Consider the following 14,537-nt stretch of genomic DNA (forward strand, 5'->3'; position numbering starts at 1 on the left):
TGAAGAAAAGTTAAGTTTGTCATAAAAGACCTGGCACAAGACAGCGAGGCATCAGATGTCTTGCACTGTCCCTTTGAGTTATATGATGTTACCTCTAGTCCGATATACCTGTCAGTGTATGCAAATGTACACATGTTGAGCATACTGTATCTGTGGATTAATGACACAAGTGGAAATGATGACCTTTCACTTTCTTTATTGTATCCTTCATCCTCTCTGGTGCTGGATGGTTTTCATGTGAGTTGTAGTTGGAGACCATCACATCTGTTTCCTTATTCTCTCTTGCGCTATACGCTCCCTGACTCGCCCACTTTGCTGAATGACCCTCCATATGTGTTTCCCCCCACTCCATGTCAATGCCACAGCTCCAAACTTTGCAGTCCTGGAGGTGTTCTCTAGCAGAGGGTGTGGGGGGGCCAGCAAGAGAGAGACACCCAGCCGCAGGTCCTAATGAGATTTTTCCTGGGTTTTGATGGAGTGCCAGTAGTGCTGCCGTTGCTCCAGAGGCCTGCCTCCACTGAGCCCTGGCGCGCGATCAGGGGGAGCTGTCGTCGGCCGCATAAATTGTCAGCTTGTGTGGCGGGTCGTAGAGGCAGACAGCGTAGAGACCAAGAGCCCTGTGGGACTTTCCCACAATCACATACAAGTACATATTACTTGCACTTTAATGTGCCCTTTTGCTTTCAGACACAGACTCACAGCTGGAAAAAAAAAGGCCCAGTGAGTCCATGTCAGTGCCAGAGAAAGGATGACGCTGGAGGCAACTTGCTGTCTTAAGGTCACCATGTCGGTTTGTGCCAGCATGGACTCACTGTCCTTTTTGCTTTCTCTGGATGAGGAACAAGAAAGACAGGAATAAGACTATATTATGATCATAATAGGAAATCTGGAGTGTAAAACTGAATGAAATGAAATGTAACTGCATTGGGAGAAGTGTCCCGATGATGCGGTGGACCTGTGACTGAATGAAACGACCGGTCTTCAGAGGACTCTTTATCTTTGAAGTTAAGGAACGGGAAGATGAGGGCCCGTGGTCAGTCAGAGATTTTGCAGATGCGGTGTGCTCTCTCCAGGGTAATGGGCAAGATGAAGTTGTCGTTACCCAGGAGTTGTGGTATGAGCCGTTCCAAAAATCCAACTGCATCTTGTTCTTCTGCCTGTTTGGGAATGTTCAGGATTCTGATGTTTGATCTTCCGCTACGGTTTTCAAGGTCATCAGTTTTGTCTTTAAGTTGTGTTATTACTTCTCCATGTTGCTGACGCGGTCGTACATATCCGTAATATAGAAGCTTAGTCTCGTACTAAAAGCTGCCAGTGTGTGGGAATGACTTGGCTGACGCGTTGTAGTGTTATATGTTTGTCCATACAATACCGTTTGCTGTAGTTGTTGAAATAACAATTCTCAGGCGTAACTCTGGTTTGAAGCACAAAACAATCGATTTATTTTCATCACCGTACAAAGTGTTAAACAGCGTCCACAAGTTTCTCATTCATTGAACGAACAAACATTTCTGACACGGTTCTCCATGCCGCCTGCCGACGCAGCGTCACAGCATCCAACGTGACAATGACAACAACGTGACAACGTGACAACGCAACAACGCAACAACGTAACAACGTGACAACACGACAACGTAACAGCGTGACAACGGGACTAAAAACCAACTGCCCTTCCGGGTCAAGACACACATCTGATACCCAGGCGGTGACGTACTTTTATACCTGTGCCCTTAATTAGCAAAACGATGACACCTTGTGGCACAATAAACAATGTGTTTCACAGCTTGACCCAAAACATGAATGTGGCTCTTACACGTAATGTCATCCTCGTTTGCAGCCACTCATGTCTCCATATCCTGGACCTGCTCCAACAGTGTGGAGAGTGAGGACTCAATTTTAAGTAACGTGGTTTGAATGTCGGCCATTTTCTTATCGATATGTTTGGTCCTCTTTAGTTTCTCGAAGAGCCTCAGAAGTGTGGAAAAATCTTCCTTTTCTTTGTCCGCCATGTTTGCTACTTTGGTGTGCAGCTTTTGTAAGCTCGAAACTCCAGGCTTATTTAGTTTTTACACCAAAAGTTATATTTTTCCATACAGAAATACCCTAAATGTCTCTCTTTTCAATATGCTACGTAGTGTGACAGAGTAATTAATCAGGATAAAGACAGTTGCTGGGGTGCACCACCAAGAGCTCACAAACACACGTCCACATGCCTTGCCTGCATCCGGGCTCTTTCCACAACCGGTCTTCAGGGCAGAAACTAAAAAAGAAGGGAAAACAAGGGAACTACAGAGACCATTGTCCCCTTGCGTGCCCATCATCCTTTGCGCTCTGCTTGCTGTCCCCAAATCGGGTACAACGACTATGGCAGACAGCAGCGTTTTAGGCGAGAGACAGCAGAGAGAGGAGTGTGTAACTGTGGATGCTCCAGCAGCTTGTAAATCTGATATGTTGGAGCATTTCATTCTCCCTTTGTCGAGACATGAGAAAAGTTGACGGACAAACAAAAAACAATGTGCAGACACTGCCAGGCTGTTGGGAAATATAGGTAATATGAGAAGCCACTTGGCAAAACATCACCCAGAAAAGATCCAAGAAGATGCAAGGACAAAAATCCAGCCAGGCCAAAAGACTGTCAAGGAAGTGTTTACAGCTTCACTTCCCCATAACAGTGTGAGAACTCCAAATCACAAGATGTATCACTGAATGTATCGCCAAAGACCTGTGGCCTTTTTCAGTGGTCAACAATGAGGGATTCAGATGGTTAGTAATGACTGTATCAGAGGCTTGTAGACATTCCTCACAATAATAGATATTTTCATTAGTAAGGAAAACATACTAAAATGACTACAGTGCTCAACAGTTGTGAAAACATGGGTTGTGTACGTGTTCAGTAAACAATAATCTTCATAAAAATGCTAATCTGTCTTTGGCACATCCAAAATTCATGTTCTTCACTGATGCCATTGATGAGGTTTGCCAAACTAAACACGCCTTCAGACGGGCCGGTGATGTACGAGATGTTGTAATGAGCATGCACACTGTGTTCTGTGTTCAGGCTCCTAATAAATCATTCTCTGTGAAGGGGCCTGAGCAACTTTAAAACACACAGGGGCCATACAAGCACTTGTCCTAAAAGGCTTGAAGAGCTCTGAAGGACCTGGCTGCTGTTGAAAGCACAAAGTTTTTCTGTTGTGGTCTCCTCAGAACATTTAACATCAAGTCTGGAAATATGTTTTCGCTGCTCCCCTTTGCAGCACTTAGATGCTTGTTTGTAGTTGGAAATGTTGATGTTGTAACTTTCTGCCGTTGACATAATGTTCAACCTAATTCATCCCCCACACACAACGACAACATTTTGCCATCCTTTCATTCTGTTGGATCATTTTCTCGCCTGTGCTGCTCAGGAGATGCTGTCCCTCTGTCGTCCTCAGCATGCCTGACTTTGATTTAGAACATTACATCCTCCGCCAACAAATGTTGGTCAGCCACCCTATAAATGCCTTTGAGTCAATGGCCCTTGGTTTTATCATGTGATCCATCATAGACGTGTGGAAGTGACACACCTGGCTGTGTATCCAGTGAAGATGTTTGTCTCACAAGCTACAGAGAAGAGCAGATCATAAATCAGTGTGACGTTAGGTGGTCTTTTCCTTTGGCTTGAAACTGTCTCCCACAGTGACCTCTGACCCTTGAATTAGCGAGGGTCTAAAAAGAAGTCCATCAGTGGCTTATTGAAAGACCTGAAAGATAAATGCTTTCTTTTTTTTAGTTATCATGGTCATTGTGCACGCAGACCTTTATGTGCTTGAATTTAGTAAGATCTGGTGTTCTTATTTGCAGCCTGTATCGTTCAGATTGACTAACTGTTTGCAAATGTTGCATCAGTCCAGCCTCGTCTTTACTCATTAGTTGAGCGATCGTTTTTAGAGGGAGGTGACCAGCGTTGCAGTTTGGGTCAAATCCACTTTGAGCTCTCTCATTTCAAATCAAACTGAGGGGAATGAGTTCAGGCCTTCGTTCTCTGAAGCTTCACAAACTGGACCGACTCACTTTCATGTTTAACATCAACTTAAACATGCAGAGGAATTCTGTTTAAAATGCTCTTTATGAAAGATAGCCGGTCTGATCCTCTCTTTTTGACAGTTTCCTAATATGCTTTTATGCAGCCTTTAGTTTGCTCTGTTGAAGATTATTATGTTTGACACTTTCTTCCAATCAGACATTCTGCTGCTGTTTGTTAAATAATGCTCAACGTAAAATAATTCTCTCCTGCACTTTTCACCTCACAGAAAAAGTCTGATTTGTTTTTTTTGTCTAACACTCTTATAGGCTCTGGTACTCTTGGTAGATTAGTGAGTCAGGGTATCACAACATGAGTCAGTCGACTCAGGGAGATGAAGCCAAAAGGTGTCAGGAAGATGAAGCATCTCGAAACAGAGCTGGTAGTCTTTGTCACAGCACAGGAAAGTGACAGGGATGTAAAGTGCATTATTCAAGGTGCTGATGGGATTAGAGAGATAAATCTATCTTAAAGGTCTGAAAAGATCTACTCCTTCTGCCTTTAACATCTTACTTTCTTGGAGCTGGTCATGAAATTTGCGTCACTGTTTTCGTGCCTCCTGGCTGGTGGGAACACAGGAAACTCAGACACAAATGCTTCTTATTTTTAGAAATCCTATATGTTGTTTTTTTTGTCAAAGGGCAACCTAATCCATCACTGTCTAAGCTTAAAACCAGAGAGCTTTTCCCAAAGTGGTACTGTCATCAGGTCAGTCAGGAGGAACTCTTTAAAGACTTTATTAGGACAACTTATGAGTTTAAGTGTGTCGCATTAAAAATGGATTCAGTCCTTGACTCAAAATGCACACACTCAAAATGCAATTGAGTAATAACAGATTTAGACTCTTAACTTCACATCAGTACAACATAAAGATTTCTTAATCTTGCTTTGGAAAGACTAACAAAAGGAGAACTGATAAATTCTGATTGTCCATGTCTGAATATTCTTCCGTCTTTTGCTGCTTCAAGAATATCCGTTTCTCTCTCTGTGTCAGTCTTCTCATGAAAGCAGGATGGAGTGTGTTTTTATATGTGTGTGTGTGTGTGTGTGTGTGTGTGTGTGTGTGTGTGTGTGTGTGTGTGTGTGTGTGTGTGTAAAAAGTAAAAAGCATGGAGAATTTTCTTTTTTACACTGCCAGAGCAAACCCCGGAGTAACCCTAGCTTCCTCATAATACAGCTCCCATCCATCACCATAGACAACAACCAATTAGCACATTCCTCTTCCCCCTTTTTCTCATGTTCTGGTTAACCCCGGAATAATTTTGGATCATTCATCAAAAAACCAGAAATGCATTCAAGATGCTGAATCTGTGTGTGCGTATGTGCGTGCATGCATGTGCTGTTGCGTGCAAGGAATTGAGGGAACGCTTATCAAGAAGAATTTTAGTTTTAGGAGCCAAACAGAAGCCACTGTTAATATTACCACAGGCTAATACCCAGTTTAGATCAAAACCATGACATGGGTCATACCATATCTCTGGAACCAACTGTGTGAAAAGAGATGGTTCAGCAGTGGTTAACCTGTAACAGCTGTCATAAATGAACAGGTAAGGCATAGGGAAGGGCATGTCAAGCCAAAATACTCTTCGATTATCATTGGCATCTATTTGACGATTATTCGAATAGTGCCCCCCCCATACACACACACAAACACACACACATACACATACACATACATGTCCCATTAAAAGCCTGTTTGTGTGGCAGTCACGTTAAGCAGCAGCAGGACGAGGGGCTGCTAGTAGTGGGCACTGTCAGCGTCTGTCTTGATCTTTGTGTCAGTGATTCAGTGACGCAGCAGCAGCGTGGCGTGTGTGTTTACATTTACAGCCATGCTCAGTCTCTGGTTATACGTGTGTAGTAGTGTGAGATTCCGAAACTGAGAAAATTGCAGCGACTGTCGCTAATGTTTTCGTCTTCTTTTGCAATTTTTTTTTAAAGATACATTTGGGGACTTTTTTCGCCTTTATTTATAGCACAGCTGAAGAGAGACAGGAAATGTTGGGAGTAGAGAGTGGGGGAAGACATGCAGTGAATGGTCGACCGCCCGGGTGTCGAACCGGCGTCCGCTGAGACGAGGACAAAGCCTATATACGTGGGGCGCGTAGATCGCTAGGCCACCAGCACCCATTCTTTTGCTATTTAATGCAGTTAGCATTCTTCTTCTTCTGTTGTTTAATGCAGTTAGAAAACAGCTTTAAGACACTCTATAGCCACCGTCTGGTGAGAATACAGCATTACAACCAGGCACCGTAAAAAACAATGAAAAATTGTAATTTTAAAATTAGTTCACATCAAACATACTTTAAATGGTACTATTTGTTAATACATTTTACCATTTGTATGAAAAAAACGTGATGAATTCAACTTATTTCATTATAAAGTCAGTTTAAAATGTGTTTCATGAAAGCCAAAGCTGTGATCAGATATTTTTACAACTACACTGATAGCTGAAAGGTACCACAGACCTGCAATTTAAATTCTAGATGTTGCCATATTCAATCCAACATGAATTAAATAAGCATTGAAAATGGTAAAATAAGTATGATTGTTTTGGTTGACTGGCTTAGCTCATCTGTCAAATCATCACCCCCTGTATAGAGGCTACAACCCTTGGATTCAACAGCTGCTAGTTCGACTCCAAGTAACAGCCCCATTCACTTCCTGTTTCTCTTGAGCTGTCCTATCAGATACTGGCAAGATTAACCTCCAAAGATTAAAATAAGTGTGACAAAAATGATCCATTCATTGACAAATTCTCATCTTTAGCTGGCAAATAAGCAAAACTGGTTCTCCGTGGGAAACCAGTGCAGTTAATCAAATCATACAGAAGCTCAAGTCTTAAGGTGTTTAGACTCAATGTAAAGAAAACTTTCCTCCCCATTACTCACACATGTTTAAACGCAGGATCATTTAGGTGTGGTCAGATCAAAAGCAATGAGAAAATTCAGCCCTTCAGTTATTTATGCAAAATAAACACTTGTCATTTTGATTCATTACATTCCCTGGAGGATATTTCTTTAGTAGAAACGTACTTACTGGTGTTTGGTTTCAGCTGAGGAGCACTACATCTGTTTCCAGTGAGTCACAGTTTCACTGTAAATATGTCACACAGAGGTTACACCATGGCTTATTACAGTGCTATGAATAGGATGATTTTTCTTTTGATTTAATTGCAATTAAAGAGTGACACTTGGCCGAATAAACAAAACATCATGAAGTAGATTTAATGGACTCGAGAGGTCCATCTGCAAGAGGACAAAAAAAAGTGCTTTTAAAATGCTTCTGTTAGCCTTCTGGACACTGATTAATAGTTTCAGTGCAGTTCATGATTCTTGGATCCTTTTCCTGAACCCAAAAGTAAAAGTTTCATAACCCTACAGCTCTCATAGAAACTACTGATGTACTCTCCTTCGTCATAGAGAGGCAGACCATGTTCAAATGGCTCCTGATCAGGCTTACGAGGCCAGATTGGAACATGTGTTGACCCATTCATACCAACAAACACAGGTTTATCCAGAGTCTCTGCCTCAGGGTGTCAGTCTGACAGCCAGCCAGTCACTCCTGTGGTTTGCTGTATTCTCTTCTTCTGGCCACCCACTGCGCTGCGGCCCGACCGGCACTAGTCTGAGGAGGGTGGGATCACACCATCTGACCTTCTACCTCTCTGGATTAGACAGAAATCCCCTCTCACGCTGTCACAGTCTCGCCAATGACACACACACACACACACACACACACACACACACACACACACACACACACACACACACACACACACACACCTTTAAACACACATTCTCAGGCACAAATACCAAAGGATGCACTTTATGTTGTGTGTTATTGAATATTAAGGCCAATATGCACATGTAAGAATGCCTCTCAATGTTTTCTGTCCTTAGTGTTCATTTTTTTTGTTTCCTCGTCCGGCTGAAATGCTTCAGGTAGTTTGGGTGCAGTTAAACTTGGCACAGTGAAGCCCAGGGTGGGTCTTCAAATGTGTGTATGTGTCGGACTATGTGTGTGTGGATGTGAGCACGCATATGTGTTTGTCAGCCCATGAGTAATGGTTTTCTGGCCAGATGACTGTAATGCCACATGGATACCTGAGCCAGACTTTTCCATGTTGAAGCCCGGGGGGATCACATGTCCTTCCAGTCTCTGTGGTATGCACTAACAGACAGAGCTGCCAGGAGAGGGGTCCAGGGTGAACACAGTCCGGGATAAAAACAAGTCGCTGAACGTATCCCTGCAAGGACAGCTTTCCTACCACAGAAATAGCCTTACTAGCAGCCCTCTTTCTCAGAATTCCCTGCAGGACCGGCGACAGAGACTTAGATACTTATTTCATACTTTCAATTCTGACTGCCAGTCTTAGGCTCAGTTAGTTTCAGTCCTGCAATTACCCTCCTCTTAAACTTTCCCCTGCTGTTTAGGCCGAGTGCACAGTTGTCAACTGTGCATATATAGATATATAAACGCTGTAATTTTGATTTGGGCATGTCTCTGGTGCTGGAAAGTTGTGCTGTGGATTTGCACCGTTAGAGATGTTTGTTTTTATGTGACAAAAATATGATGCTTCTACTTTATGTGACTTGAAAGAGTGATGGATGTGTTCTTTCTCTCTCTCTCTTTTCATTTACTGCAGGACTCTCTGGAAGCATGCGCTGAGGGAATTAGTGATGAACATTACCGCTTAGAAGGTAAGCCCCCTACTATTCATATTATGACTCAGGGCCATATCGGTTGATTTCACAGATTGTGGTCTCCTTTATTTTGATTGGAATGAAAATCTCCCTCCAGGTACTTGTTTAATGCTGTTTTTTGTAGTTCATCCTCTACACTCTGCACCACACCCATTCTCTAAACCCTAACAATGTGCTGATAAGTTCCCCTTTACCTTCCCTCCCGCTTCTCCTCCTCCTCCTCCTCCGTCTCTCATCCATCCCTCCCCCGGGTGCTCTGCAAAGTGCCTTCATTCCTCCGTGTTTTTTCCCTGGTGTGATGTGATCCTGGATTAAGAGCTCCAGGAGGAGAAAGTCTCTCCCTCCCATTTAAAGACAAGATTGAACGTGAGGTGGAGACAGAAATGCCGAGTTGAACGAGAGCAGCCCAGAATTTGAACACACCGCACAAGCCTCACTTTTGTTTTATCTCTGCTCCACTGGGTAAAAGACAAAGAGCCAAGACACACAACAGGAAGAATGATTTGTAATGAATGGGCTGAGTTTGTCCTCTCTTAAAGACATATGCTGCGTATAAGACCTTAGTGCTCTGATCATTCTCCATGATCAGAAGAGGAAGCCCTCAATGAATTCCCCTCAATAAAACACTACATAAAAAAATGCAAGAATTATTTCTATATTTCCAAACCTCAAATTGTTCAAAGCGATCATGTTTGCTTACAGCTATTAAGGAGAAGCAACTGTGTCTCTTTCAGAGGTGCCACAATATTAGATCTTTGAAGAGACAAATTCAAGTCTCAGACAGGGAGAATGTGGGAATACAAGTTCTGCTACCCTGCTTTGCACCGGAGGCAAGAGTGGATTAGAGATTAAATATTTTTGTTTCATACCGGAAGACTTTTAACAAGTTTCACCCTTTGAAAATAGTATCAGAGTTTTAACAGGAGTCAGAGATGAATACAGCAGAGTTATAATTGTTTTTTCTCAAATGAAAGCAGCTTGTTTTCAGATTGGGATACGTTCTCCCCATGTTCACATAGCAAGACATTTTGTACTTCCTACACCACACTAAGACCCAAGTGATGACAGCTGTGGAGGATTGCTGATGTTCCTTTCACAACATGTATGTAGTGCAGTGCAGTGTTCATTTTGGCAGTTATTTTAGATTTAGTCTTAGTCTTTAGACGGAAATGCCTTTTAGTTTTACTCACTTTTTAGTCTTTTCAGCCCTTTATAGATTTAGTCGACGGAAACTCAAAAGATTTTAGTCTAGTCTTCGTCACATTTTAGTCTTAGATTTTTGCCAGAACATCTTCACTCTTTAAATAATTAATGTAGTAGATCAGATATCAGTATCAGGGTTGTACCAAATGTTAAAATTGTCAACATTTCACTCTTTTAACACTTTTGTGTAATATCTTAAGTGAAATAATTCAGCCTGTCCCTGCTAAAAAGCCAAAAGAAATCATTCTTGATGTGACCACTGTGACTGTATTTTGATCCTCTAAATTCACAGAAAATGCCATGAAAGGGCTGTATTGCACATTTACGACGGTCCTTGAATGTATCTGCACTCAGTGACAGGCGCACTGGACAGACAGTCAGTTCACGGCACTCTGAAATGCATCTACATCTTTGATGACTACAAGTTGATCAAAACGCACTAAAGGTGTCTGATGTTTCACCAAACTGGGATAAATCACGCTGTAGACGGGAGCTTTTTACGGTAATGGCGGCAAAAATGGCAAACTTCAAATATTAAACAGATGTTCCCCGGTTGTGTCTTTGTCCCTAACTCACATTGGGGGTAAAAACCCTCAATGAAGATGAGACAGATGCATGGAGGTGAGGAGAGCTGGTTCATAAATCACACCTGCTGCAGGTAGAGACCAAGCTAACACTGCACCCCTCAGATAATAACTCAGCCTGTCACAGGAATGCATCACTTTTATTTCTAAAGATGAGATGCACAGCAGGGAAAAACATGGATTTTGAATGTCCAGCGTACGGCCACTAATGTTTTCATCTTGTCATCGTCTCGTTAACAAAATCAAAACATGTTCGTCAGAGTTTTTATTATCAGCGATGCACTTTAGCTCGTCATAGTCTCGTTTTCGTCATGAAAAAATTAGTCGTTGACGAACATTTATCGTCTTAATTTCGTTAACGAAATTAACACTGGTGCAGTGGTATGATCCAGTGTTCTTACATCTGATAAAGATGCTTCTGCAGGTATGAATGAGATGGGTGGCAGTGTTAACAGAGATGATAGAACAACCAGCCATCATGAAAGCTTCCCTTCCTTTGGGTGAAAGGAAGAAACTCAAGACAGTTACAAAGGAGAGGAGATTGGTGTGTTTCAGATACTTAACAAAAGCTCTTTTAAGAGTTTTGAGTTCTTTTAACCTTTTCACTGTGGGAGGGGACTTTGTTTGTTCCTTGTTTTTGATTCTGTTTACCCAGCAGCACAGTCTCATACTGCCAGTCATTAAGAAGCTGAGGCAGACCTCTGAAAATTGAATCCCTTGTTCTTGAATCCTGCAGTGAGAGATTCAGAAGGAGTAGGAAGAGTTGCCATCCCCACAAAGGCCATACCTAAAACATCACCGTCACGGCCAGTCTGTCACCGAGCTGTTCAGTAGACTGTGTGTAGTGGGACAGGACCTGTTTGTAATACAGTAACACATGAAAGCTGGATGCGATTGCTCACAGTGTGTGGCACTTTTCCCAACCTGCCCTCTTTTCCTTGTATGTGTGTGTGTGTGTGTGTGTGTGTGTGTGTGTGTGTGTGTGTGTGTGTGTGTGTGTGTGTGTGTGTGTGTGTGTGTGTGTATGAGTGTATGAGTGTATGAGTGTATGAGTGTATGCACGCACGTGTGTGAAGAGCGCGGCTGCTGGAACAGCCTTGGCTGGGAGGGTGCCTGCCTCGGCTGCCCTCGTCTTGCCCCTCAGATCTGATGTGAAGCCAATCCCCCTGGCTCAGCTCCTCTCATAAAAAGGCGGCTTATGTCTGTGGTGGAGGGGGGTGGCCAGGGGGAGGTGGGTGATAGCAGATTACTGTTACTCCTCCCGGCATTTCATTAGCTCTGAGATAGGCATCGCACCACCATATTGAGCCTGCTACGGAACAGATTTGCCCTCGCACACAATGTTCCCTTTGAGCACCTCGGATGATCAAACAGCGGGACCCCAAATGCTGCTCCTCTCCAAAAAGTTGGTAAAAGCTCCCTGGGATGATGCCTTTCATTTCTGGCATTTTCCCCTACCCTGGGATGAGACAGGTCTGCTTTGATCTGCTTTGGATCAGGAGGAAAGAAATTGGGCTGTTGTGTCTGCTCCGTTGGCGAGCAAACAAACAGTGTTTCAGATTTGACTTGGCTTAATTAATTAGTGATTCTGTTTTACAGCCGGTCTGATCCTCTTCCAAAAGGTTTGAGAATGGGACTTCAAAGTGTGGCGGATGGAGAGAAGTGCAAGGGAGGGGTGGAGAGAAAAGGGGTGTGGTTTGTCTAGGGGTGTGTGTGCAGCATACAGAGCGGTGATTGGATGAAGGAGGAATGGCTGGTGATTGTTCAAAGCCAGAAAAATGACCAGAGTTGAAACATGCAGGAGCTGTGGGAGGGGGTGCAGCTTTTTAACAAGCTTCTGTGTAAATACACATTAACATATGTGAGGATCAAGCAGGAAGGCATCTAGTAAGAGTCTTGCAAAGGAGCCAGCGTGTACACCTTCCAAATCTCTGTTACATGTTGTGCGTGTATTTGCCGTCTCGTGTGTCAAACAAATGCTCGATTTCAAAGCGGAGGAGGATATCCGGTAGCATTACATCTGGGCCAGCATCCAACAGTGAAACTGAAACATTGAACCAGACAGCCGCAGTTGTGTTATTTTCGTCCAACAGAGTGGACCACCTTTCAATGAAGTGCAATCCAAAGATACGCAAGTGTTACTGCAGACACAGACACAGACATAACATAACAACAACATAAGTTAACAGCTCAGATAACACCTGTTAGGAGCAGTGTTGGACAAAGTACACAGCCTCATTACTTATTAAGTCAAAGTATAGATACTCCATGTCAAATATTACTCCAATACAAGTGAAAGTTGCTCTTTAAGATTATTACTTGAGTTAAAGTACTGGAGTACTTCCTTTTAAAAATACTGAAGTATTCAAAGCACTTCTTTAATAATCTCAAAACTTTGTATTTTCACAATACATAAATTAAATCAAGAATACATAGGAGTAGGGCTGTACGATAAATTGATTTAATCGATTAAATTCGCACCTCCTTTGTTTTCGTTTGAGGTTTATTCTAGAAAAGACACTTTTTTTTTCCAGAGGAGGTACTTTTATTTTTACTTTTTTTAAGTAGTTTTGGTTCATGGTGCTTAATGTCACAGTCAAAGAAATGATTCTTTTCATGAGATGGAAAATTAAGTCTCTTTAAGTTGTACTGTAGCTTTGTTTCAAGCTAGGCATGTAGCTGAAAATTCTACTGCTTTTATTACTATTTTCAGGCAAAAACATAAAATCGATTATAATCGTAAATTGAGTTTTTTGTAAAAAAAAACTAGGCCATATCGCCCAGCCCTACATAGGAGTACATTCGCTTATATTATGTTTATCTAGAAACCATTACTTGAAATCTCTAAAAACTATACCATGGAATAAAAAAAGGAATTAAGTTACTCCAAGCACAGACAACTTAGTTTGAAATGTTCATCTGGAATGAAACAAATGTTACGTAGCTCAACACGCTTTCTCAGGTTGGACAGTGAATTTTTGGACGTTTGGGCAGAGTGGGAAACAGGGAGAACATTTCAAATGATTCGTATCATTCTTCATTTCAAAAACCTCTAACACGGGCTGAAGATATGGTCATGGGTGCTCAGGTGGAGTATTATAGCCATCATTACCACCTCTAAATGAACTGCCTGATCTGAGTGAAATTTGCTCTCTCCATGGAGATGCACGATATACAGGTACGACTAAACCACTGAGACTTTATTTCAGACCCATAGATCCATATCAGCACAAGAGTAATATAAAAGACTAAAAATAAGCAAAATACATGTCCAGCAAGAAATAAAAAGATCATATGACCACAGTTTACACATTCATTTTGATCAGGGCATTTGTTCCAATGTTTCCAAAAGCAAGAAAAATACCTTGTGTCACTCAATGTGGGCTGAGTGAGCTCCCTTAAAATTCCTTTTTTTCATTTTTTGATAGAAATGTAGTGGAGTAAAAAGTACAATAATTGTCTTCTGAATGTAGTGGAGTAAAAGTAATTAGTTCCCCCCAAAAATAGTACTCAAGTAAAGTACATATACTTAAAAAATGTACTTAAGAACAGTACTCAAGTAAATTTACTTTGTTACTGTCCACCACTGGTTATGAGTGAAGTCTGTGTAAATTTAAAGCTTTTGCTTCTTTGTCAGGAAATCCTCAGTTTAAATACTGATGGGGGGAATCTGTGTTGTCATATATACTAGAGAGAAACTATCACTGACTTCTAGGATATAGGAAATGTTCTACACAGGTCGTCACTTTAAGTGGGTATGACAGATTAATAGTACTCCCTCTGGACTGTCTGCCATTACTGAATGTCTGGATGGTAATGTACGGTGAATGTCATTTCATAAAGTGATGAGCTCTGCTGCACTGAGCGAGGGACTCAGGGGTCTCCTATAGGCCTTTTGATGTTCACACGCTGTTTCCAATCCACCCTTTAAATCCAAATGCCACCTAATATTCAGTTGTGTGAAAGACATGTTAATGTCAT

The 14,537-nt window shown here is 42.1% G+C and overlaps 1 protein-coding gene across 1 annotated transcript in view; it reads left to right on the forward strand.

The window, feature by feature from the left end:
* The window catches only part of nkd1 (NKD inhibitor of WNT signaling pathway 1), a 43,442-nt gene that overhangs the window by 20,674 nt on the left and 8,231 nt on the right, over positions 1–14,537 (forward strand). The window contains exon 4 of the mRNA XM_034679551.1: positions 8,712–8,766. Within this exon, the coding sequence (XP_034535442.1) occupies positions 8,712–8,766 (55 nt within the window). The remainder of the gene's footprint in view (positions 1–8,711; positions 8,767–14,537) is intronic.

The sequence above is a fragment of the Notolabrus celidotus genome, chromosome 3 (genome assembly GCF_009762535.1).
Source record: "Notolabrus celidotus isolate fNotCel1 chromosome 3, fNotCel1.pri, whole genome shotgun sequence".
In the NCBI taxonomy this organism is placed as follows: domain Eukaryota; kingdom Metazoa; phylum Chordata; class Actinopteri; order Labriformes; family Labridae; genus Notolabrus; species Notolabrus celidotus.